The 25055-nt window shown below is 40.5% G+C and overlaps 1 protein-coding gene across 3 annotated transcripts in view; it reads left to right on the top strand.

Annotated features, from left to right (window-relative positions):
• Positions 1 to 7849: 7849 nt before the first annotated feature.
• The window catches only part of sgk1 (serum/glucocorticoid regulated kinase 1), a 100382-nt gene continuing 83176 nt past the window's right edge, over positions 7850 to 25055 (top strand). The window contains exons 1-2 of one of the 3 annotated variants that reach the window (XM_048531261.2): positions 7850 to 8386; positions 17886 to 18089. In XM_048531261.2, coding sequence (XP_048387218.1) covers positions 8318 to 8386; positions 17886 to 18089 — 273 coding nt within the window. In that variant the 5' untranslated portion in view covers positions 7850 to 8317. The remainder of the gene's footprint in view (positions 8387 to 17885; positions 18090 to 25055) is intronic. The other 2 variants (XM_048531262.2, XM_048531263.2) reach the window with 2 other exon arrangements.

Here is a 25055-nt window from a genome sequence, read left to right as displayed (position 1 = left end):
GGAGGAGGGGATAGGTGAGAGGAAGAACAGGTTAGGGAGGGGGGAACGAGCTGGGCTGGTTTTGGGATACGGTAGGGGAGGGGAGATTTTGAAGCTTGTGAAATCCACATCGATACCATTGGACTGCAGGGTACCCAAGCGGAAAAGGCAGGGGCAGTTGTGGAGAGTTCATATTGGGAGTGCAATCTTCATGCGAGTCTGCTCAGTTGCACACGCGCTGAGAGATCAGGGGTTATTGCAGGACAGCAGAAAGATAGGGATACATGAGTGACTTAGCCAAGTGGTAACAAGAATACCATAGACCCTGGCCACAATAGTGGGCATGATGGAGCAATCCAACTTGTATAGAAGTAGAGTGGACATGCATGTAACTTCATTTCAAGGCCACATTTCAGTGAGTTTGGCAACAAGTAGATCTGCCAAAACTGGAGTCAATGAGATTCAGGAGAAAAAGCTCCACTGGTTGGAATCACATCTAGCACAAAGGAAAATGATTGGGGTTGTTGGGGATCAGGTATTCCAGACGCAGGACATTTCTGCAGAATTTCTCCAGTGGCCCTATCTTCAGCTGCTTCTACAATGACCTTCCGTCCATCATTATGTCAGAAATCGGGTGCTCACTGAACAAATTTCAGTACTGTTCGCAACTCCAGAAGTGTGATTGAATACTCCCTGTGTTATCCGGTTGAGTGCAGCTCCAACAACATACAGGAAGCTTGACGCTGTCCAGAACAAAGCAGGCCACTTCATTGCCATCATATCTATAAACATACAGTCTCCCCAGCATCAAAGCTGAGTAGGAGACATGACTACAAGTGCAACTTACAAGTGGCATGGCAAAAATTCGCCAAACATTCTTAGGCATCACCTTCCAAACCCATGACCATTACCATCAGAACAAGGACAGCAGACACATCACCACCTGTACATTTCCCTTCAAGCTACTCACCGTCCTGACTTGGAAATATACCATTGTTCCTTCAGTGTCACCAGGTCAAAATCCTGGAACTCCCTTTGTAATGGCAAGTGGATTTACCTACACTAAATAGACCATAGTGGTTCAAGAGGGCAGCTCCCCATCACCTTCTCAAGGGAAACTAGGAATGGACAATAAATGCTGGCCCAGCTAGCGACACCCACATTTTTGAAGGAGACTGCAGATATCTGGGACCATCTGCTGAGACAATCTGAGCCAGCAGAAACCCTGCACTGTACCAATGAAGATGAACCTTTGCCAGAGATCCTGGAGCCTAATAATGCAGCTGGTGACCTTGGTCCTTATTTGCTCTCCTCTCAGTTATTCCCCACTTATGTTCTCCTCTGTTCAGCTCTCTGGGAACATAGAAATATAGTAAAAGGATGAGGCAATTTGGCCCATTTCATCTGTTCCACCATTCAACGTAATCTTGGCTGATCCTTGTCATTGCCCAACTTTCTCACCATACCCTTTCACATCTTTAGCCTCTAGACCTCTATTTCCTTCTTAAATATATTCAGTGATTTGGCCTCCAAGCCCTTCTGCGATAAAGAATTTCATAGATTCATCATCCTACGAGTGAAAAAATTTCAGCTCATCTCAGCCTGAAATGGCCGACCCCAGATGCTGAGACTTTGACACTTTGTTCTAGATCTCCTCGACAAGGAATACATCAGCGCTGCATTCAGTCTGTCCAGCCCTGTCAGTTTTGTATGTGTTTCAATCAGATCCCCTCCTATTCATCTATGGGTGAATATAGTCCCATTCAACTTTAACCTCTCTTACATTGGGCTAATTTGAACTAGTCTAGTGAAACTTCACTGCACTCCCTCTATGGCACATAGATCTTTCCTTACCTAAGGATCTAAAACTGCACACAGTGCTCCAAGACGGTAGTACAATTGGCTTATTCCTGTGCTCCAACCGTCTTTCAATGAAAGCCAATGTATTATTCGCTTTCCTTACTACATGCTTCACCTGGATGTTTGCTTTTAGTGATGAGTGTACAAGGTTCACCCAGGTCCTTTTGTACATCAGCCTTCCCCAATGTATTACCTCAACCGACATAAACTGTGCACCTCTCTTGAGAGCCTATAAGTTCTATGATTTGGTGGGGGGGTCAGCTAGCTCAGTTGGTTGGATGGCCAGTTTGTGTTGCAGAGCGATACCAACAGCAAGAATTCAAATCCTGCACTGACTGAGATTACCACGAAGGACCCTCCTGCCCAGCCTCTCCCCTTAAGATGCAGTGATCCTCAGATTAATTACACCACAGTCGTCTCTCTCTAATGGAGAATAGCTCTATGGTCCGGTGAGAGTGTGCTGACTATACCTTTACTAACTCCAATGAAGCATGTGTCTATTTTGGTTTCATCTGAGTACTCTCACAGTAGCTCTGTTAGAAAAAATGCATTGGTGCAGTTAATAACGAGGAAGAATCAATAAATAGTTGAAGTAGCCTTCACCAATTGGGCATTCTGGCTTCTGCTGGGTTCCACGAAGCCTGCTCTGTGCTTACGATGGATTTTCTGTATAATATAAATCTTACAGCACTATTGATACCCACCTTGCAACTGCCTATATAATCACATATTGAATGTTGCTGGAAAGCAATCTACTCTGTTGGTGCAGTCTGCTTCAGCATGCACTAAAATCGACTTATTGTTACGAGTTAGGTGAGGATGGGGGTAAGGAGAGAGAGTGGAGAACAGGGTGTGGTGGTGGAATTGCCTGATAAGATTGTTTCCATGGGTATATATCTGTGTATGGAAGACTGCATCAGCCCAGAAGCTGACACAATGTTACACTGTATTTGACTGCCTTTTTCTTCCTGTTGATAGGTGACATTAAGAGAATGTTTGTCGTGAATTGATATGTTACACATATATAACAAATTCTGTGCAGCTACTGATGATTCTAATATCTGAGGTTGATTAAGCTCCCTTCAGCTCTGATTCCCTGCAGCTGATAGTGGATATGAAAGTTCAAACCTCTGTTTGCTCCCAGCAACAGATGGAACACCGATTAGAATACTTTAAAGATGTTTAGTTATTATTGATGTTTGTGTTGATAAGCTGTGTTTGAGGAACTGCTTTAAGCTACTAAGAGAAAACACAGCCATTGAGTTCCATGTCTGGATTCACTGGGTATCAAGTTTAACCTACATTCTCAGATAAACTGCAAACAAAAATTCTTAGGTAAGGGTGTGATGTGCTGGCAGTTATAATCTCTATAGTCTGTCTTCCATACCCAGAAAAACACTCATAAACCCGGGATTTAAAAAATAGTAAGACTGAAAATATTAACTACATGTCTTCAGAAACTACATCAAAAAATGAAAAAAAAAGGAACAGAAAATATACTCATGACTGCATGTGGAAGACGACTTTAGGGAATTAAAATATGGACTTGGTGCTTGTCTGAAAGAAAAAGATGTGCTTTAAGAACATAGAACATTACAGCACAGTACAGGCCCTTCGGCCCTCGATGTTGTGCCGACCTGTCATACCAATCTGAAGCCCATTAATCAATCTACTTTATTCTTGCACTTCACTTCCTTGATTTTTACGAGGCTTCATGGGAACTATTATAATTACGCTGGTCTGCCTAATGTTCTGTTTGACTTCACTATAGGAAATTTGCTAATGGAGCTGTCTGAGACAGTGAACAACCATCTACTGTGCAGAGAAGAAAAATATACACAAAATAGAATGCTAGTTCCTCACAGAACATACATTTCTTCCATGGAATTGGAAAATATGTCTTCTTCCCTCACCCCACACTATACTCCCCTCTCTCACCTTACAAATCCAAGACATTTTGAATTCTGCACACCCAAAGAGTGTAGAAGAAGACTTTGACACTACCTTATTTGAATGATCACTCTTGTGCATCAGTCATAAGCCCACAGCATTAGGACTCAGTTTGTCAGTTCTGCTGACTATGAGACAAAATAAATCTTTGATTATGCGTTTCTTTTTAAAAATGAGAAAGAAAGAAATTATGGATGCATTTAGATCTTCAAGACACTGCCACTTTGAGATGATGGTCACTGGAAACACTCCAGCATTCATGACAAAGGGCAATGAGAAGGCAGCTTGGGACGAAGCTTAGAAGAGGTGGAGAATCAAATTAGATATAAATACTTCATGTGTAGGATTATAAATATTTGGAGCTGCCTTGCTGAAGAGATGGTCAAGGTTGATAACATAAGTAATTTCAAAATGTTAAACAGTTATTTGTTAGAAAATCATTTGAGGGATACACTGTAATTTCTGTTTTGTACTTTGTCACAGGTCAAATGAACTGAATTATCTATTCCTGTCGTGTATCCTTAATGTTCTCATGGTGTATTGGAAATCATGATAAGGGGAGCCTTCAAAGGAGGATAGCCTTCTTTATAGCAGAAGGCCACAAACTTAAAATGGTTTCAAGCTGTGTGGGAAGAAATTGTTTGGCAATCTAAAATTGAGGTAGGGCTAGGGACAAATGAAGAATTTCATTTGGACTAACATTGGTAAGATCACAGCTTAAAAGCAGTGTGCATTTTGGTCTCCTTTTTTAAACAAGGACAGAAATGTTGCAGTGGTGATTGAGGGGAGGTTTACTTGATTGATATCCAGACTGGGTGGGTTGCTTAATGAGGCAACATTGGCCAAAATGGGCATGTTTTTATTGTAGTTTTGATGAGTGAGGGGTGACATCATTGTTCCAAGTGGGGTGACCTGAGCATGATTCCAGAACTAGGGGACACTGTTTATAAATCAGCGGTCACCCTTTTAGAATAACGATGAGAAGAACTTCTTTTATCTCTGAGGTTTGAGAGATTTTGAAACTTTCTGTTTTAGATGGCAATGGAAATAGGGTAATTGATTGCATTGTCTTATTATTGCCTTATAAGAATCTAAGGTCAAATTGAGAGAAGATGACAATGTGGAAATTGAAACACAAACAAATTGGGAAGGCCTATCAGCCTAATCCTGCACCTAATTCATCTTATTGTATGCAGAGAAGCAAGTAAACTTCCAGAGTGCAAGAGTATTTCTGTTCACGCAGTGAATCTATGCAGCTTTTTTAGGCACAATGGAAAGATATCGAAGTAGGACTGAATTTGTCTTCAGCTGAAGGCTAAGATAGGACCAGAAGGTTCTCAAAATGGTTGTCCAGGAAAATGCAGAAGGCCAATTTTGACATTCTTGCATTCAGGAGAGTCTTTTACAATCAAACAAATAACATCTTCATGGTCATGTGTCTTTACGTTTACCCACTTGATCCATTCATGAATGGTGGTGTACAATTAAACAACACAGTGGTTGAGGCCACTCCACAATTTCCCCATTCTCATTGATGAAAGAGTTCAGCGCATCAGTGCAAAAGACAAGTACGAACGGTTCACGGCCAAACTCAGCCAGTAGTGTTGAGCTGATGGCCTGTCTCGGCATCCAGTATCCCAGCGGTCAAATATCAACCAACTCAATTTGTCCCACATGATACATCAAAAAAAAGCTGAGGACACTGATACAGCAAGTGTCTACAAATGCTGAGGGCATGTGATCCATAAATAGCCATGTCGCTGAACATGCCGTTCCAATACAGTGACAACACTTTCAATGTGGAAAATTGCCCAGCTATGCATTCTCCATGCAAAAAGCAGGGCATATTCAGTCCAGTGAATTATGGATTGGATAACCTCTGTCATCAACTGTGCTATTAAGCAGTTCTTGCTTAGCAGTAGCCTTTTTCACTGTTGCTTAATTCAGCCATGCACAGCTAACTTACAGGTCTCACTATAGTTTTGATCCAAACATGGATAAAAGGAGTTGAACTCCGTAGGTAAGCTAAAAGTGATTGCCCCTGACATCAAGGCTGCATTTGACCAAAGATGGAATCCCAAATGTCTTAGAAAATTGAAGTCAATGGGAATCAGAGGGAGAACCTTTTTGCTATTTGGAATCATTTATAATAGAAAGGTTGTGGTTATTGAAGGCCATTCATTTCAGTACCAGAACATGATTGCAGGAGCTCCTCAAAATGGTGTTCCAGGCCCAATCATCTTCAGTTGCTTCAGTTATATTGCCTCTGTCAGAAGTAGGCATGTTTACGAACTATTGCGCAGCGTCCAGCACCATTAACAACTCCTCAGATGTTAAAAGAGTCGATGTCTAAATGCAACAAGACGTGAACAATGTGCAGTTTAAGCTGAAACATGATATGTGACAACTGTGCTACACAAGTGCCATCAATAACCAAATGCAAAGAAAAGGTATATCTATGCACCTCTCCATGACATTTAGTGGCATTGCCATCACTGAATACCCCACAAGCAATATGTGTATTACCAATAATCTGAAACTTATCTGGACCATCCACAGATATTGTGACTTATAAGAGCAGATCAAAAGCTGGGAATTCTTCAGAGAGCAACTCGTTTTCTAATTTCCAAACAAAAACAAAATTGCTGGAAAAGCTCAGTAGGCCTGGCAGCTTCTGTGAAGGAGAAAACGGAGTTAATGTTTCGGGTGACCCTTCCTCAGAACCAGACCAGAAATGTTAATTCTGTATTTTCCTTGACAGATGCTGCCACACCTGCTGAGCTTTACCAGCAACTTTGTTTTTGTTCCTGATTTACAGCATCTGCAGTTCTTTTGGTTTTTATTCTAATTTCTAACGTCTGTCTACCATCTACAAAGGCACAAATCAACAGTTTAATTGAATACTGTGAAAATGGGAACTGCAGATGCTGGAGAATCCAAGATAATAAAGTGTGAAGCTGGATGAACACAGCAGGCCAAGCAGCATCTCAGGAGCACAAAAGCTTTAATTGAATACTGTCCATTTGCCTGGATAACTACAGCTCCAACAATGCTCAATGCTTAGGACTAAACAGCCTGGTTGACACCCAACCATCTGCTTCAACATTCACAGCCTTTCACACCAATGCACACTGGCAATTGTGTTTTGCACCCACAAGATGAAGAAGCTCACCAATGCTTCTTCATCAGCACCTTCCAAATGGACAACCTCCATCATCTAGGAAGCCAACAGCAGCAGGGGAACACCATCACCGCAAATCTCTTCCAAGTCACACATTGATCTGAGTTGGGAACAAATTACTGTCCTCTCATTGTTACTGGGTCAAATTTCTGGACACTCCAAGGCAGTTGGGGATGGACGATTAATTTAGGCCTTGTGACAGATACCCACTTCTCATGGACAGCCAGGATGAGCTGGCTCAGGAATCTCATGCCCAAGCCTGAACCTTACAGTAGTGGTTTAGTTGTGAACAGACTGAATCATGCCCTAACTAGTGATATTCAGTTAATCGAGGCTTTTATTTTAAGACAAAACATATTTCGTTTCCAATAAAAATGCACACTATCCCAAAAATTGCACACGCTTAATTTTAAACTCTATTTGATAATTATTGTATACATCTTTTCAAAACAACTAATTTCACTGAAGCAGAGCTAATAATTACTGCAGTATTATAATAATTGTCTGAAAATCATTTCCTCTTTTAGAAATGTAAGATTTGGTGCTGTGAATGTGTAAACACACAATGCATGAAATAGAGTTGTGGCTTTAATAAAGACAAAATATACCTGGTCATCACATGTTTGTAATAAGAAGAGGCAGGCTATTTATGATACATCCAGCTAAAACTATCCTGCTGCTCAAAGACATGATAAGCATATGCCGGCACTACATTTCTCAAAGGAACAATAGGGAGACTGCTCAATGAAAGGGCCATTAGAAAACACCCCTGACAGATTACAAACACTGTTTGACCGAATCTGATACCATTTGCCAGAATTTTCCACTAATGATGCTCTTGTTATGCTGCTTCTTTGCTAGCTCATTGTTGTTTTTGCTTCCATTCACCTCTGAGGCTCACAGGATGCCTCTGAGGGAGACAGAGGAGCTGTATCATCAGTATGAGCACAGCACAATGAGATAAGCAATGCTGTAGTGCTGTCAAGAAAGTCTGAACTGCCGTCATTTGCACAGACTGCTAAAACTGAGGCAATTAAAACCACTTATCTGGCACATACCCAAGTGCATAGTGATTTTTTTATTTCATAAATGAACTCTGTGCTGCGACTTAACAGGTTGTCACATTGGGACTGAAGAGTGGAATGAGAGACTGATGCAATACAGCTGAGAAGAGACAAAAACATCACCTGGGCTTCAGGGAGTTCCACCGTTATCAACTGCTGAGCACTTTCTCTTCATTTCACAAATCACTGCTAGTGTGGAGAATGGAGAAAAACAGATGTACTGACTAAGCAGATTTAGCAAGCTGCTGGACCTGGAGTGCTGCTTCATTGCAGGATTCTGAAGATGAAAAACAGGACAATAGCTGGCTTTTCTGTCACCAAATGTTCTGCATTTCAGTTTTTGAAAAATCGGGTAAGATTTACTGCTGTTTCCATTCATGTTTATTGTATTGCAGTTCTTCTGAAGGAGCAATTATCTCAATGTCACAGCTTTAATCTGACAGCTGAGACATTGGATCAGAATAACTGGGTTTAATATAAATGTCAAGGGATAGACTTATAAAATCCAATAGTCTCAGGTGTCAGTTAAAATTAAGATTTTCTTTAAAATGACCCCGCACAACAGTATGCAGTAATGTTTTGAAGTATTTTAAATCCAACTTGATTTGTCAAAATGATCTGCCATATTGCAACTTCTGAATATTCAAAATACCATTTTGCATAATTTATTTATTATGACTTTAAGATTACAATTAAGTTTCAGCTTGAGTGATAAGTTCAAACCTAGATGTCTCTGTTCATTGCACCAAAAATGACAAATAACTATTTTAATTTCTCTGATTGACCATTGTAATGTAACTTACATTAGTACATAATTTAAACATATATAGCATCAAAATAGAACATTATCTGACTGATGACTTGTACAAAAGATTTCTTCTTAATACTGTTGCATTCACTATAGTCTATTTCTGCCTACCCTTCTTTATGATTATACACATTCAATAATTTTTGAGGTTCATGTGATTGAGTTTCAGATGAATGTGGGATATATTGTGAGAATGGAATTTGTAATTGTTTTTATAAGCCAAAGCATGAATATGTATTGGATGTCTCGCAACATCTCTTCATTTTTATGATCTATGAAGAAGTTGCACTTAAACCTATGAATTAAATATCCCAATGGCTTGTCCTAAAGGCAAAACATGCATGTCATTGCTAGTGTACTGACTTATATTTCAGATGAGAGCACTTGCACCTGTTTCAATGAATGAATGTTGTAAAGACTTATTAATATAATATCCAACACAATTATATTTAGTCACTATATGTCTTTCTTGCTGTCTTGGACTTAAACCCTCAATCTGGCATCAAATAACACCAGCTCTATGGAGATAAATCAGTCCAGTGTATAATCAATAAATCAACCAGTGTTGTTCTGCACCAGTGATAATAGACTCATGCATATTAACAGACGTGTTTTTCAATATTGGTATGAGCATTTAAGAGCAAGAAAGGAGATGAGGACTCTTTTACTTAACATCATATTTTAGTTGGCATTGCAACTTTTATAAACATCCCTAACAACTGAATCAAATTGAATTAGACTTATTGTCACAGTACTCTATACATTCAGTGAGAAGTAGCAATCTAAGTAATACCCCATTCTTTTCATAAAAGCATGCTATTGTATTGATTTTATAAAAAAATTCCACATTACAAAAATATTTTCCAACTTATACTGTAGCAGTTTGCAGTGGAAGTATTGTACATAATGCCTACTATATCACCCTCACTATGTTTGGCTCCCATGGCTCCAACAGTATTTTCTAAACAACCTAAACTGGTGGGCAGCACCTACAAAGAACACCCCAGTGGTATGATGCTCCTGATGGAAAAGCATTCCTTTGAACTTAAGGATTCAATGCAATGCATTCATTGCTTAAGTATAAGAAGTAAAATTCAAGAATCATGAGGCTTGGCTACAGTCCAAAGATATGCAGGTTCGGGGGACTGGCCATGCTAAATTGCTCTGTAGTGTGTAAGGTTGTGCAGGCTCAATGGGTTAGCAATAGTAAATGCAAGGTTATGGGGACAAGATGGGGGGAGGGAAATGCTCTTCAGAAGGTTGGTGCAGACTCAATAGGTCAAATGGTCTCTATCAGTAATTAAGGTTCTATGAAGGTTCTGTAAGGTTCTATGATTCTCAGTACTTTTTCATTACTTAAACTCTCAAAAGCAGTGACTGTGCTGTTAAAGTAGGAGCTCAACGGCATGTTAAATCTTGGAAAGAAAAATAAACGAGAGTAATCTCCCAGGGACCTATCACTTGCAATCAAGGTTAGAAACTATCAAAGACTAGAAAGTTAGAAAAATTAGAGCAGATGCTCATGATTAGTCCCTTGTTCTCCTTCCACTACTTAGCAAGGTTGTAGTTGATCTGCAACCCAAGTCCACATACTGTTTTTACTCCATATCCTTTTATAACGATAGTTATCAAAAATCTGTCAGCCTCAGATTTAAAACCTACAATTGAACTGACATCAATGTGGCAATCGCAAGAGAGTTCCAGAACCTGATTCCTCTTCCTAATTTTAATCTTTAAAAGGGAGATCTAACTTTTGGACCATACCTCTAGCTCCACATTCCCCAATCAGCAGTAATATTTTCTCTCTATGCGGCACGGTGACACAATGGCTAGCACCACCACCTGACAGCATCAAGGACCTGGGTTTGATTCCAGCCTCGATAGATTGTCTGTGTGGAGTTTGCACATTCTCCCCGTGTCTACGTGGGTTTCCTCCGGGTGCTCCGGTTTTCTCCCACAGTCCAAACATGTGAAGGTTAGGTGGATTAGCCATGCTAAATTGCCAGTAGTGTTCAGGGATATGTAGATTAGGTGGGTTATAGGATGATGGGTCTGGGTGGGATGCTGTGAGGTTCGGTGTTGGACTTGTTGGGCTGAAGGGCCTGTTCCACACTATAGGGATTCTATGATAACAGTCATTAACCTCTGTTCCCTTTGATCTCTTGAAAACTTCAAACAAGCCTCAAGCTTATGAAGGTCAGGAAATACAACGCCAATTTATGCAATGCCATCTCATGCTTTAACCTTGAAATCTAGATATTGTGGCAAGTCTGTAATCCCACATAGATTAGTGCGCCATTATGGTTGTATAGAGTTCAGAATTACCATAGTATTCCATGTGCTTTCTAACTGGGGTTTTGGATAGCTGTAGTATAAATTTGTAACACCTTGTATCTTGTTCTGTAGATTCAATGGCCACAATTCCATGAGGCTTTTTATTATTTTCTGCACTTGTTCATAACATTTAACAATTCATTTACCTGGACTCCCATGTCTCTCAGGAACTGTACATATTTCTATACATTCACTATTTAGAAAATATTTAGTTCTATCCTTTATAAATCTATAAGACCATAAAATATTGGAATAGTCTAGATCATTCAGCCCATCGAGTATGCTCTACTATTCAATGACATCATGGTTGATCTGATAATCCTCAACTCCACTTTCCCACCTTTTCTCCTGTTTACTGCCAAGTGCCTTATTGATTAAAAATCTGTCTTATCTCACCATAAGTACACACAATGACCCATCCTCAACAGCTTTCTGCGGTAGAGAATTCCACAGATTCAATATCCCACAAGAGAAGAAGTTCCTCTTCATCTTGTCTTAAATGGGCAGCCCCTTATTCCTAGATAATGCTCTCTGGTCCTCGATTCTCCCCCACATCACATTTCTCTACATTGTCTACATTGAAGTTCATCTCTCACGTTTTTACTCATTCACTATTTCTATATAAATGATGGAAATATAATATTGCTAATTCTTCAGCCATGTGATTCTTCATTCTTGACTCTAGTAATTTTCCGACAACCATTCTCGTGCCAAGAAACCTATAACTCCCTGTTATTCCTTCCTCACTTACCTTAAGCAGCTGAGAGCCATGCAAAAATTTCCAATGAAAATCAAGAGTTCTCAAATTGAGAAAAGTTTAGAATTGTTCTGGAATTTGCAATATTCTGACATTTTTTCTTTAAAATTGCAAACTATCTGGTTCTAAGGATTTGTCATTCTCTGATGCCATTATTCCCCTGATTACTGTTGTCTTGTTTACATTAATTTTGGGGAATTCTTGCTTCTGATTTAATGTTTGTTTCCTTGGAATGTCAGGCATACTAACCTCTCCATCTACTATAAGTATCCTATCAAAGTAATTAAATCAACATTTCTGTCACTTACTTATTTTCTTTGAAAATTGAATGCTGGTAACATCAAGGTATTCACATTACTCCTGATTGCAATAGTCCTGATGTTGCCTGATCAGCAGTACATGTCCAGAATTTTCTGCTTTAATTCCAGACTTCCAGTATCTGCAATATTTTGCTCTAGCTCCTGGTTACTGCATTCTTCCTAATGCAATTGTGAACATTTTTGATAACATTCAATTTATTTTCATTGTCCTTTTTTTTCAGTCTTTACAATCTATTTTGTCAGCCTTTGTGGTTCTTTGAATCTCTTCCTTTAACCAGGACCTGTGATCATTTCTGCATTTTTGTATAATTTGTTTTATGCTGCCTCTTACATTATTAGTCATCCTTGGCATTTATTTTCATACATAGCTCTTGTCCCTTAGAATTTTAAATTGGTTATGTATCACATTAAATTGGTGGGGTTTTCTTTAGCCTATTCACAGTCTTCCCAGTAAACTGCATATAGACAAGTGATAATGGAAACTGCAGATGCTGGAGAATCCAAGATAATAAAATGTGAGGCTGGATGAACACAGCAGGCCCAGCAGCATCTCAGGAGCATAAAAGCTGACGTTTCGGGCCTAGACCCTTCATCAGACAGGGGGATGGGGTGAGGGTTCCAGAATAAATAGGGAGAGGGGGGAGGCGGACCGAAGATGGAGAGAAAAGAAGATAGGTGGAGAGGGGAGTATAGGTGGGGAGGTAGGGAGGGGATAGGTCAGTCCAGGGAAGACGGACAGGTCAAGGAGGTGGGATGAGGTTGGTAGGTAGGAGATGGAGGTGCGGCTTGGGGTGGGAGGAAGGGATGGGTGAGAGGAAGAACAGGTTGGGGAGGCAGAGACAGGTTGGACTGGTTTTGGGATACAGTGGGTGGAGGGGAAGAGCTGGGCTGGTTGTGTGGTGCAGTGGGGGGAGGGGATGAACTGGGCTGGTTTTGGGATGCGGTGGGGGAAGGGGAGATTTTGAAGCTGGTGAAGTCCACATTGATACCATTGGGCTGCAGGGTTCCCAAGCGGAATATGAGTTGCTGTTCCTGCAGCCTTCGGGTGGCATCATTGTGGCAGTGCAGGAGGCCCATGATGGACATGCCATCTAAAGAATGGGAGGGGGAGTGGAAATGGTTTGTGACTGGGAGGTGCAGTTGTTTATTGCAAACCGAGCGGAGGTGTTCTGCAAAGCGGTCCCCAAGCCTCCGCTTGGTTTCCCCAATGTAGAGGAAGCCACACCGGGTACAGTGGATGCAGTATACCACATTGGCAGATGTGCAGGTGAACCTCTGCTTAATGTGGAAAGTCATCTTGGGGCCTGGGATAGGGGTGAGGGAGGAGGTGTGGGGACAAGTGTAACATTTCCAGCGGTTGCAGGGGAAGGTGCCAGGTGTGGTGGGGTTGGAGGGCAGTGTGGAGCGAACAAGGGAGTCACGGAGAGAGTGGTCTCTCCGCAAAGCAGACAGGGGTGGGGATGGAAAAATGTCTTGGGTGGTGGGGTCGGATTGTAGATGGCGGAAGTGTCGGAGGATACAACGCATCATCCTCCGACACTTCCGCCATCTACAATCCGACCCCACCACCCAAGACATTTTTCCATCCCCACCCCTGTCTGCTTTCCGGAGAGACCACTCTCTCCGTGACTCCCTTGTTCGCTCCACACTGCCCTCCAACCCCACCACACGCGGCACGACCAGGAGTCAGGGATGTGATCTCCAATCAGGATCTAGAACTAGAATCCTCGATTCTCTACCCAGGATTTCGTATCATCACGTTAGTGGAACACAATCCAATCATTAGCACTCTAGAAAATAGGAGTATGTCATTTAGCCCTTCAAGATGTTCCATCATTCAATAGATCACGGATGATCATCCATCTCAATGCCTTGCTCCTGTTTTCTTCCCATAACCTTTGATCCTTTAGCCCCAAGAGTTAATTTCAACTGCTTCTTGAAAACATTCAATGTTTTGGCTTCTACCACTTTCAAAGGCAGGGAATTTCACAGGGCCGTCAATTCTCTGGGTGAAGAAATTTCTCCTCACCCCAGTCCTAAATTTCCTTCCCTGGTCTGTTTAAATAGTGACTCCTCGTTTTGGACTCCCCAGACATTGGGGACATCCTTCCTGCATTTACCCCGTTCTAGGTAAACAATGTATAACTTCACAGCTGATATCAGGGAATTGATATACAACTTCCATGTAAAGTCTCAAATCCTTTTCCAATTACAAATTCTACCCATATGGCCTCCACGGTTTAAAAGCAAAATTCTGAAAATATGAAACAAACACAGAATCACCACTGTTCATCTTCTATTATCCTCTCGTTTCATTTAAGTGATTTTGCCCTTAAATGACTGACACTCCCCCTGTTCCTCTCCCATTTTCCTCACCTAACTTGTAGGCTTTATAACCAATATATATACGAACCGATATATATGGAGTACAATGTTGTTAAGTGTGAGGCCATCCATTTGGTAAGAATAACAGCAAAATGTACTATGATTTAAATGGTAAAAAAATGCAGCACCCTGCTGTGCGGAGGGTCTTGGGTGACTTGTGCATGAATCGCTGAAAGTAGGATTGCAGGTGCAGCAGGTAATTAAAAAGGCAAATGGAATTTTGTCTTTCATTGCTACAGAGATGGAGTTTAAAAACAGGGGAGCAATGCTGCAGCTGTATAGGGTCCTGGTGAGGCCACACCTGGAGTCCCTTGTGCAGTTTTGGTCTCCTTCCTTGAGAAGAGATACACTAGCACTGGAGGGGGTGCAGAGGAGATTCACTCGGTTGATTCCAGAGTTGAGAGGGTTGGATTATGAGGAGAGACTGAGTAGACTGCGATTATACTCATTGGCATTCAGAAGAATGAGGGGAGATCTTTTTGAAACATATAAGTTTATGAAGGGATTTGATAAGGTGGAGGCAGTGATGTTGTTTCTGTTAGCAGGTGAAACTAGGGCTAGAGGGCACTGCCTCAAAATAAAGGGAAGCAGATGTAGGACTGAGGTCAGGAGGGACTTCTTCACCCAAAGGGTTGTGAATCTGTGGAATTCCCTGCCCAGTGAAACGGTTGAAGCTACCTTGCTGAATGTTTTTAAGGTAAGACTAGATAAATGTTTGAACAGTAAAGGAATTAAGGGTTATGGTGAGTGGGCGGGTAAGTGGAGCTGAGTTTCAAAAAGATCAGCCATGATCTTATTAAATGGCGGGGCAGGATCAAGGGCCCAGATGGCCTACTCCTGCTCCTAGTTCTTACGTTCTTATGTTCTTATATGTATAGTCCTTATTACTGATTATTCTTCAGCAATGCTTCAGTAATATCTATATCTCGGAACCACCAATTTCAATTTGAACCTCCAATCCATTCAATTCGTTCCTTCTGCTCCATGTATTTGGATGTAGGAAGCAACATGCAATGCTGCAGTGTACAAAGCCATATAGTGTAAGGATCTCAAGGGGCACCCTTGCTGCTTCTACATAACAAGTTCCTGTTTTCAGTTGTACAGGCAGGTTTGAGAAACCCCAGGTGCAGGCCAGGCACTTCCCCACGGAGATGAAGGAAAGGAATTCAATTTTTATTTAAGTCCACCTGGGTACAAGGGAGCCGTTAGCACTGTTTTGATCAATAGCAGTTTTCTGGAAAATAGCTTTCTCCTGAAAACAGATTTTAAGATTATTCCATATCGGCTCACTGTTTTTGGTGGGGTTTTGCTTGGTGTAAATTTGTAACCATGCTTCTGAAGTGACAATAGCAACTGCACTTACAAAGTCGTTACACAGATAGTAGGAACTGCTGATACTGGAGAATCTGAGATAACATAGTGTAGGGCTGGATGAGCACAGCAGGCCAAGCAGCATCAGAGGAGCAGGAAAGTTGATTTTTCGAGTTGAGCCCCTTCTTCAGGAGCAGGGTCTCAACCCAAAACATCAGCTTCCCTGCTCCTCTGATGCTGCTTGGCCTGCTGTGTTCATCCAGTTCTACACTGTGCACTTATAAAGTACCTTGTTGATGGTAGTGTTTCTGGATTTCATGAGCTGCGAAAGGCATTATACAAATACAAGACTTTTCTTTCTTTTGGGTCACTGAATGCACCTCCTAATTATGTTACTGACAGCAGCGATTTAAAAGGTATCATTGCAGGCCATCAGTTTCCCTTTTCATTGAGGAGTGCTAATCCTTTGAGAAAGCTAAAATTTGTGAAGGGAGCAATGAAGCACGAAAACTTGTAATAGGCAGTGAATGTGATATGTTGGGACTGGGGTGCAGGGGCACACTATTGCCACTATTCCACAGGTCTCAGTGAGAAAATAGTGTTCTCAGTTACTGAGATGGCCAACATATGATATTTTGTATCAAATTTTAAATAAAGAGAACTCTATCATCCAGACTTTTTTAAAATAAACACAAAACTATTGGTTTCTTAAAATTTATTAAATAAAAATGCAGTAATTCGTCAACATACATGAGGTAATATGGAAATATAAATGTTTATCCCCTCAAACAGATGCACATGACTCAGGAAGAAATCAAAAATGTTTCAGAGATAGTAGGAACTGCAGATGCTGGAGAATCTGAGATAACAAGGTGTAGATCTGGATGAACACAGTAAGCCAAGCAGCATCATAGGACCAGGAACGTCTCTGATACTGCTTGACCCGCTGTGTTCTTCCAGCTCTACACCTTGTTATCTCAGGAATAAAGAATGTTTTTCACTTTTGCAGATTCCATTTCTTTTTTAAGAAAGAATACCTTCTGGCAATTAGTTATTCCTGAAGGCAAAAAAAGATGAGGCATAAAGTTTTCCAATGTCTGTTGACCACGTATGTCAGAATATCACAGCAAATAGTTAATCGTGCACAGTTGTCACTGGAGTCTTTGCAGATGCATCTTGCTCACGAAATACAAAATTGAGAATTTCCTTCAAATCACTATTTCAGAAAAACAAAGATGTTTCATCTAGAAATCAACAACTGGATTTATTAGAGGAATAGAGGAGGTTACTCAGGTAGCCTTTCTACATAAGCTTTTTGCTCCTCCGCTAATTCTAGATGCCATAACATATTTTCCACCTAGTCACTGATCAAATAGCCATGGCAGGAAACTACAGTAAAACAGGCAGTTATCACTATTCATTAGGAAGTTTTGTGAAAAATAACTTCAAATGTCGACAATGGCCTCATTTAAAGAAATCACTCCAGATATCAAAGCTTGAAATAAGTAGTGTTTTCACAATCATTCAAAGTTTAAATCCTCCAAGAAACATCGAGTAAGAAGTATTTTGTAATGGGATCTTGTTTATACAGAATTGGTGAAAGTCACAGTGCCCACTCTTATTTACAAAGGAAGTAAATAGTTTGTTAGTTTAGTAACAGATGTGTATTTGTCGCTAAAATATTAAAGTGAATTGAAAAAAATCCTCAACATAAAGAACAAAAGCATGAAAAGAAGTGAAATGGATTTCACAGTCATTTCTTCATGTGTTTTACTTCTGCTCATATCCTGCAATTGGATATCAGAGAATAATAATTTGCCAACTAAATTGGCAGTGTAACAATGCCGTTTGTCTAATAAACCCTGGTATTTATAGTATCATTTCTGTAACTGTTTTAATTCTACATGATATCTGAGACTGTGATTGCCACATACAGGTGAGGAAATGGATCAGGAGCGCAAAGGTCAATGTGGACAAGCATCAGCACACACATTTGAACCAATCTGATGCCTTTGTGAAGGCTACACCGCAAAAAGATGCAGACCCACAGTTAAGATGTCAGTCTACAAGTCAAGAATGCCATTCCTCTCAAGTAATGGCCATCAAGGTTGGAACTCGGGCAAATAGCAGAAACTTCAAAGTAAGCCAGTCAATTAGAATCATTTAATGTTTTACTAACACAGTTACCACTAACAGTTTAATCTATGGAGAGAAAGTAGATTTAACGTTTTGGATTTAGTGACCTTTCTTCAAAATTCGACCCAAAACATTAACTTGGCTTTCTGTCCACAGGTATTGCCAGACCTGCTGACTTTCTCCTGCACTTTCTGTTCTTATTTTAGATTTTCCTCATTACAGTTCTTTGTTTTGTAACAATTTTACCTTTATTATCCTCCAGCACTAGGCATTTCAGGTTTATCTCCAATAACCAAAGCTGACAGGTCTTCAGTAATCTGATTTGCTGCTTTCAATTTTTAATGCCAATGATGTACAGTAGTACTGAAAGCCAACTGATTAAACCATTTGAATCTGAAGAGGTGAGCCTCTTTGACCACAATGAGTCACTGTCTCTGTGATAGTGATGGATGACATGCTATAAAGTACCTACCTCCCCACCTACACTCACCTCTACATGCTCCATCCCCGCCTCTTTGACCTGTCTGTCTCCTCTCCACCTATCTTCTCCTCTATCCATCCTCTATCCGCCTCCCCCTCTCTCCCTAGTTATTTCAGAACCCCTTCCCCTCCCCCATTTCTGAAGAAGGGTCTACATCTGAAACGTCAGCCTTCCTGCTCCTCTGATGATGCTTGGCCTGCTGTGTTCATCCAGCTCTACGCCTTGTTTCCTCAGATTCTCCAGCATCTGCAGTTCCTACTATCTCTGAAACAAATTATAAAGTCATACCATTTTACAGCATAGAGAGGGGACCTCTGACCCATTGTGTCTGTGCCAGTCAACAAACACCTATCTATTCCAGTCCCACTTACCAGCACTTGGTCTGTATCCTTGTGTGTCATGGTGATTCAAGAGATTAACTAAATATTTCTAAAACATTGTGATGGTTCATGCTACTGCCACTGTTGCAGGCAGTGAGTTCCCGTCTGCATCAGTAACTCTAGAACACTAGGCCATTGTTTTTGACTAGCGGCTGGCCGATTTAAAACAGCAATGAGGAGGAACAGCATCTTTCAAACAGGTTGTGATTCGGTGGAATTCGTGACCTCAGAGTGAGGAGCTAGGAATTTCAGTAAATCTAAGGAGAAGGTAGACAGATTTCTAATTAGTGATGGAGAAAAGGGTTGTGGGCAGCAGGCAGGAAAGTGCAGTTGAGGCCAAGATGAGACCAGCTGTGATTGTTTGAATGGCGGAGCAGACTTGAGGGTCTGAATTGTTAACTCCTGCTCTCGGTTTTTATGTTTCTATTTCAAAAAGAACTGCAACACTTTGGAGAATACTTCTTACATGAAGCTCTGAAGTTGAACGTGTTTGGCATTGCAACTTCTTCACCGTAATATTAAACCCAAGCCTGGCGTACATTTTAAACCATATATGCTTATTTTTTTCGCAGACATTGGGTGGAATTTGGGATGATAGAGGTGCTGCACATCAGTTGGAAGGCTGATGGGAACAGGTTTCTTTTTCAATAGAAGCCTGATGCAATTTAAATGAAGCACCTTGTTGAGGCGGATTCTGATTCAATCAAATCTTCAGTCAGTCAGACTGAAATCTATCCTCGAAAAGTTCCAGTATGTTATTACATGGCAGTGCCCGAGATCAGCTGGATCCCTGGAAACAGTCACTGGAGTGTCTTGGGGTCATGTACAGGATGTTTCCCACAGGAAAATGTCGGTGGTCAAATGCAAGGGCAGAGGCAATGTGGCTTTCAGTTCACTTTTCCACCCCACTCCACAATCCCTAGTTTCATTGCTGGGCCCTGAATGTCTTTCGATGAGTGACTCCATCTCCAGGGCTGCAGGTAAATCCCAGCTGGATCTGATGACTGGCTGTTGGATGTCAAGGGAGACTTGTGCAAGTCCCATTAAATCTGTGGCCCACCATTAAGCCCAGCGTGCTTGGGGATTATTGCTCTCAAATACTCATTGAACCCAATTGTTAACACAGTACAAGCAGGTGGGATTTCTGCAATAGACTATCCCAACCCCTCCATTAAATATGGGACAGTTTCCCAGCTATCAGGAAGTGTCATTGGGTCTCGTACCCAATTCTCCCATTGACCCCTATCAACTTGCCCACCTTACCAGTTTCCATTAAATTCTATATATCCATTGGAGGAAGACAATAACTAAAAGACATTTATGAAATCATTGTAAAACATTATGACTAGGCACCAGGGGATGTTCCCCAATTTATTGTAATTGCACACTGGATTTCCCCAAACCGTTAAGTTCCCAGCTGAGGATAAATGAATTTCTTTATTCGCCCCTCCCCTCAACTGGTTGCAACCAGGTGAATTTTGAAAGAATCCCTTCCATCCATTCTCCCAGATCCAAATGAAATTATGTTTTAGAAAGGAAGCATTTTTGCTTTAACAAGAGTGAGTTTATCAATTATTACATTCGGGAAGGAATATTAAAACAGCTAACATACATGTGGATTAGAAATTAGAGGGGAGTCCAAAAAGACAAAAGTTAAAACTGAAATATCAGTCTTGGAACTGTTGGTGAAGAGTATGCAGTTGAATGATTACAATCATTTAGTAAAGGTTACTGGTAGTGTTAACGTTAGTGTAGTTGAACAGTCTGCTTCATGATCCTTAGTTTTGCAGATTGGTTGAGATTCTATCATTCAGATGGCTTTTGACCGTGATGGAATTCCTACTTTCAGGCCTAGAGAACCTTCAGCCATCCTATTTCCTATATACCGGTTTGCAGCACTCAGAGACAAAGACACATTTCCTTATCCTGCAACACAAGTGTGACAGGCAATACTTCTTTGTAACGTCTACAGCATACAAAGGTCCAAGCCAGTCTGATTCACATGGGAATGCACTGCCTCACCAACACACACCAGCAGAGTTGGAAGTGACTTTATAAATTAATGTCCTTGCACTTGCTTCAAAGGGAAAGACACAGCCTGTGTCTGTAGTTTATATTATCCGCAGGAGAGTGAGTTGCTGAGGAGCAAGGAGTCATCAGCCCGTCGTTGTTTTTGTAGAGACGAAAGATCACAATCCAGTCCATTTCAAGTATCTTTGATACAGTTACATTCCATCAGTGCCTCTCTCCAGACAGCTACTTACTGTACGTCTATAGTCACTTTCAGTTGTATCAGCCCTCTTTTAAAATACACATTTTGGAATTATAAGTTAAAAATGCCCACAGAATTTTTTGTTCTGACTCAGACCTTTTTAAATAATTTATTGCACTGTCTATTTAATTGTTCCGTAGAGAGTGACGAGTATTAACTCATTGTAATCCCTAGAAAAATAGATCTCATTAACAACCTTTAGTCAATGCCACAGGCATTACCATCCTTCATACCATCACAAATCAAGCGAAAACCGTATATTAACAGACATCACCAGTACAAAGGTAGCTGCAAAGTTAAAAAGCACTCACAATACAGCACATATTTTATCAAAACTAAAATATAATAATATTCAGGAAGTCAGTTACACATGTTCTCCAACCTCAGGTTCAAAACATAACTGAAAAGTTATTAAACTTTCTTGTTTTGGTGCAGTTTGGTATTTCCATGTTTGAATACATTAGTACAACTGCACCGACTTGTTTAACGCCTTTAACATGGAAATTTGTTAGTATGTTAAGAATATTATCAATAAATTTTAATGCTGAACCATACGGGGAGATATGAGAATAGTTTTACCGCATTTCTTCATAGAGAAAATTGAGGTAGAAAGGCAAAGAGATTTAAAGAGGAACTTCCAGATCTTAGGATCCAGCAGCTGAGGGAATTGATACCAATAGTGGGACAACTAAAACTGGGTAGGTGCCAGGGCCCAGAAGTGAAAGAATGCAGACACCAGAAGGGAGCTGGAAGAAGTAAATCCATAAACTTTGCAAATAGAAACATAAAAAGATTGATGAAGGTTGTTATTTAATTAAATGGCAGCATTGTAACCATAAATATTTCGAGACATTATCATTCAATTCACTGTTCAACACTTAGGCTACATTCATTAAATTTGGTTTACTTTGTTATCTATTGGCTTAAACAAAAATCAGATTATACATGCATTTAACTATAAAGTTTTGCATGTAATTTATTCCTTGCCTTTGAACTGATTAGATAGAGTGGGAGGGATATGGCTACTGGAAATGGTAGCAGATGCTATAGCATATTCAAGGGTTGACGGCCACTTCTTTGTATGCGGAGAAAAGCTACCATGTCCTCTTAAATGTTCCCCAATGTAAAATTATGGGACTGAATACTAAAGTCATGTCATTTATGAATAGAAGTACTTAAGAAAAAAAAATCATCGACATTCTTTGTGCCCCCGTGTTTGATTTGCTTCAAATGTTTTCTGAGTGATATGAAATAGAATGAATATTCTATTTCCTGAGATGAATATTTTTCTTGCTTTTTCTTAAGTTACTGCACTGTTTAGGGCTTGCTTATGCCACCAGTTTTATGTTCTACCTGCTGTTTAGCTTTCAGTTCCATTTGCTTCAGTGTGACAGCTGTTTTACATTATGCCCCAAGACAAGTTTCTGTCCAATGCTCTCAGTCGCCTTATATGCAATAGTTAAAAACAGGCAACACATTTTATTCCTTGAAGTGAAAATGAGTAATAAAAGCACAATAGCATTACTTTGACTCAGTTAGTAGCAAGTGTTTCTGAAACTGAAGGGCATATGGAATATATTTTGTAGGGTAAGATTTTCCTGACCTATTCCTATTGCTGAAATTTTATTGGAACTAAGTCAGAAATCAGTTCTGTTCCAGCTGGGGAATCGATTCAAAGGCCAGAACTAGGACACAGCTGAAAAATCTGGCCTCTTATGAAAGAATTGAAGACTGTCTGACACACTATAATGGGAACCAGCTTTTCACTCCTTCCCTTCTTCCCCTTTCTTTGCTTGACACGGCAACTCAGCAACCTTTTCAAATACTTTTTTATTTCTTACCCTTCTGTGTCCTACACCATGCAATATTATTCAGCCAGGAATTGGCCCTGAGTAGATTGATAAGGTGTGATCTGACCAAAAATTTCTGTCTAATCTTCTTTTCTGTGAGAAAGGGTCTGTCTCTGTTTAGCACCATCTACTGAGGTCCACCAGCTCACTAAGAAGCACATTTTAAAATATGACTACGTCCGTTAACGTCGTGGCATGATATATTAACGCTCCAATGCTTTATAAACATGTCACTATCTTATGCCTTTCTTCACTTTCATTATCAAAACATAGGAGTTGTGCCTTCCTGTGTACAGGAGCGAAAATTTGCTCACATGATAATACTGACATTTTCTATAATCACTAGTGCAACAAAATGATCAGAACCAAATAGATAGCAGAAATTTTAACTTTCAACTCCGAAAGAAAGGAAAATTGGAGAACAAATACAATGGGCAAGGTGTATAACATACATATATTCGCTGAGTGCAATTGGCTGAGTGTACAGTGAACAGTGGAAGTGTGGGTGAAGGACATGTGATTGTGCAATGGCCAAGGGTTTAACATAGGCAGGATGTGTAACAGACAGAGGCTTAAGTGGACAGCCAATCCAGTATCACATCTTTGCTATCACCACTAGTTGTTGATAATATTCTTCAACAGAATAGAAGAATCTAAAGCATACTTTTCATGTCATGTGTACTCCATTGGAGGAGTACAGTGAAAAGCTTTTATAACATCTGCCTTGATATGGGGACATCAAAGGTACACATACCTAGATACAATTTTGGATACAGTAGAGGAATAAAAGTGGTTGCACTACTTACAGAGTTGAAAGATAATTTAAATAAAGGACATAATTAAAGGGTTGACATTGCAGCAAGGTAGGAAATTTCAAATAGACATTAAAATGCAGTAGCTCATAGAACATAAAACATAGAGCATAAAACAATACAGCACAGAACAGGACCTTCGGTCCTTGATGTTGTGTCGAGCTGTGATCTATCTATGTCCCTTCCTCTACACTATCCCGTCATCATCCATCTGCTTATCCAAGAACTGTTTAAACGCCCCTAATGTGGCTGAGTTAACTGCATTTTTCCACGCCCTTACCACTCTCTGAGTAAAGAACCTGCCTCTGACATTTTAATGCAGAGCTCAATGCAGGGCCTCCACCATGGTCCGAATGCCTGCACAGATCCCAGGCCAACCGCTGTCCCTGCTCTGATCCTAGCCACAGACTGCTCCATATCTGTACTTAGCTGCTCCAAGGTAAGTACCAGGACTGTGTCCCCTGCACTGATCTCCACCGAGGAGTCCCTGCCTGTGCACTGCTCATAACACAATACACCCACTTGGGATACTCTCTATTGTGCATCCACAAAATAATATTCAAAAAAATTATAATTTTTGCTTTCATACTTTGCTTTCATTGCAAGTTTCATAATGAATAATTTAATAAGGTGAGACTCTGATGTGTGAATTTTAGATTGAATGTCCAGTATGAAGACAAGCTTGTCCAAGGAGAGCTCTTACCCTATTGAAATTGGCCTTCCTCGAAGTAATGTTACTCCAAATTGCTCCTTCACTTTTTCTATAGTGAGCCTAAACTTTATAAGTTTCCTCATGCTACAGACATAAACATGAAGTGGAGACATACTACATTGACTTGTCATCCCATTTTATTGCTTTGAAATGTATGGGGTGTCATAACTAGGTCAGGTTTGGGATTTTACGTCTAACAAGTTTAGATTAGTGATTAAAATTAAGTGTAAGAAGGTGCACACATCCCTTCTACCTCATTTTCCTTTAAAAGGAACATATGTTAAGTACCACCTCAAGAAATTACCATTTGATGTCTGCTTGGTCTCCTCTCGGGGAAGCCTGAGAAGAGAATGTCTTATTTTCTATTACTGTCCCCATGGAAGGAGTTTCAGGCCTGCTTGCCTCCTGACTGCTGTTTCCAAGCTGCAGTAAGAGGGCTCCAAGATAAGAAGCAGCTCCAACA

Source organism: Stegostoma tigrinum, chromosome 4, assembly GCF_030684315.1.
Source record: "Stegostoma tigrinum isolate sSteTig4 chromosome 4, sSteTig4.hap1, whole genome shotgun sequence".
Classification (NCBI taxonomy): domain Eukaryota; kingdom Metazoa; phylum Chordata; class Chondrichthyes; order Orectolobiformes; family Stegostomatidae; genus Stegostoma; species Stegostoma tigrinum.
This window is presented reverse-complemented; position numbering and strand designations above follow the sequence as displayed.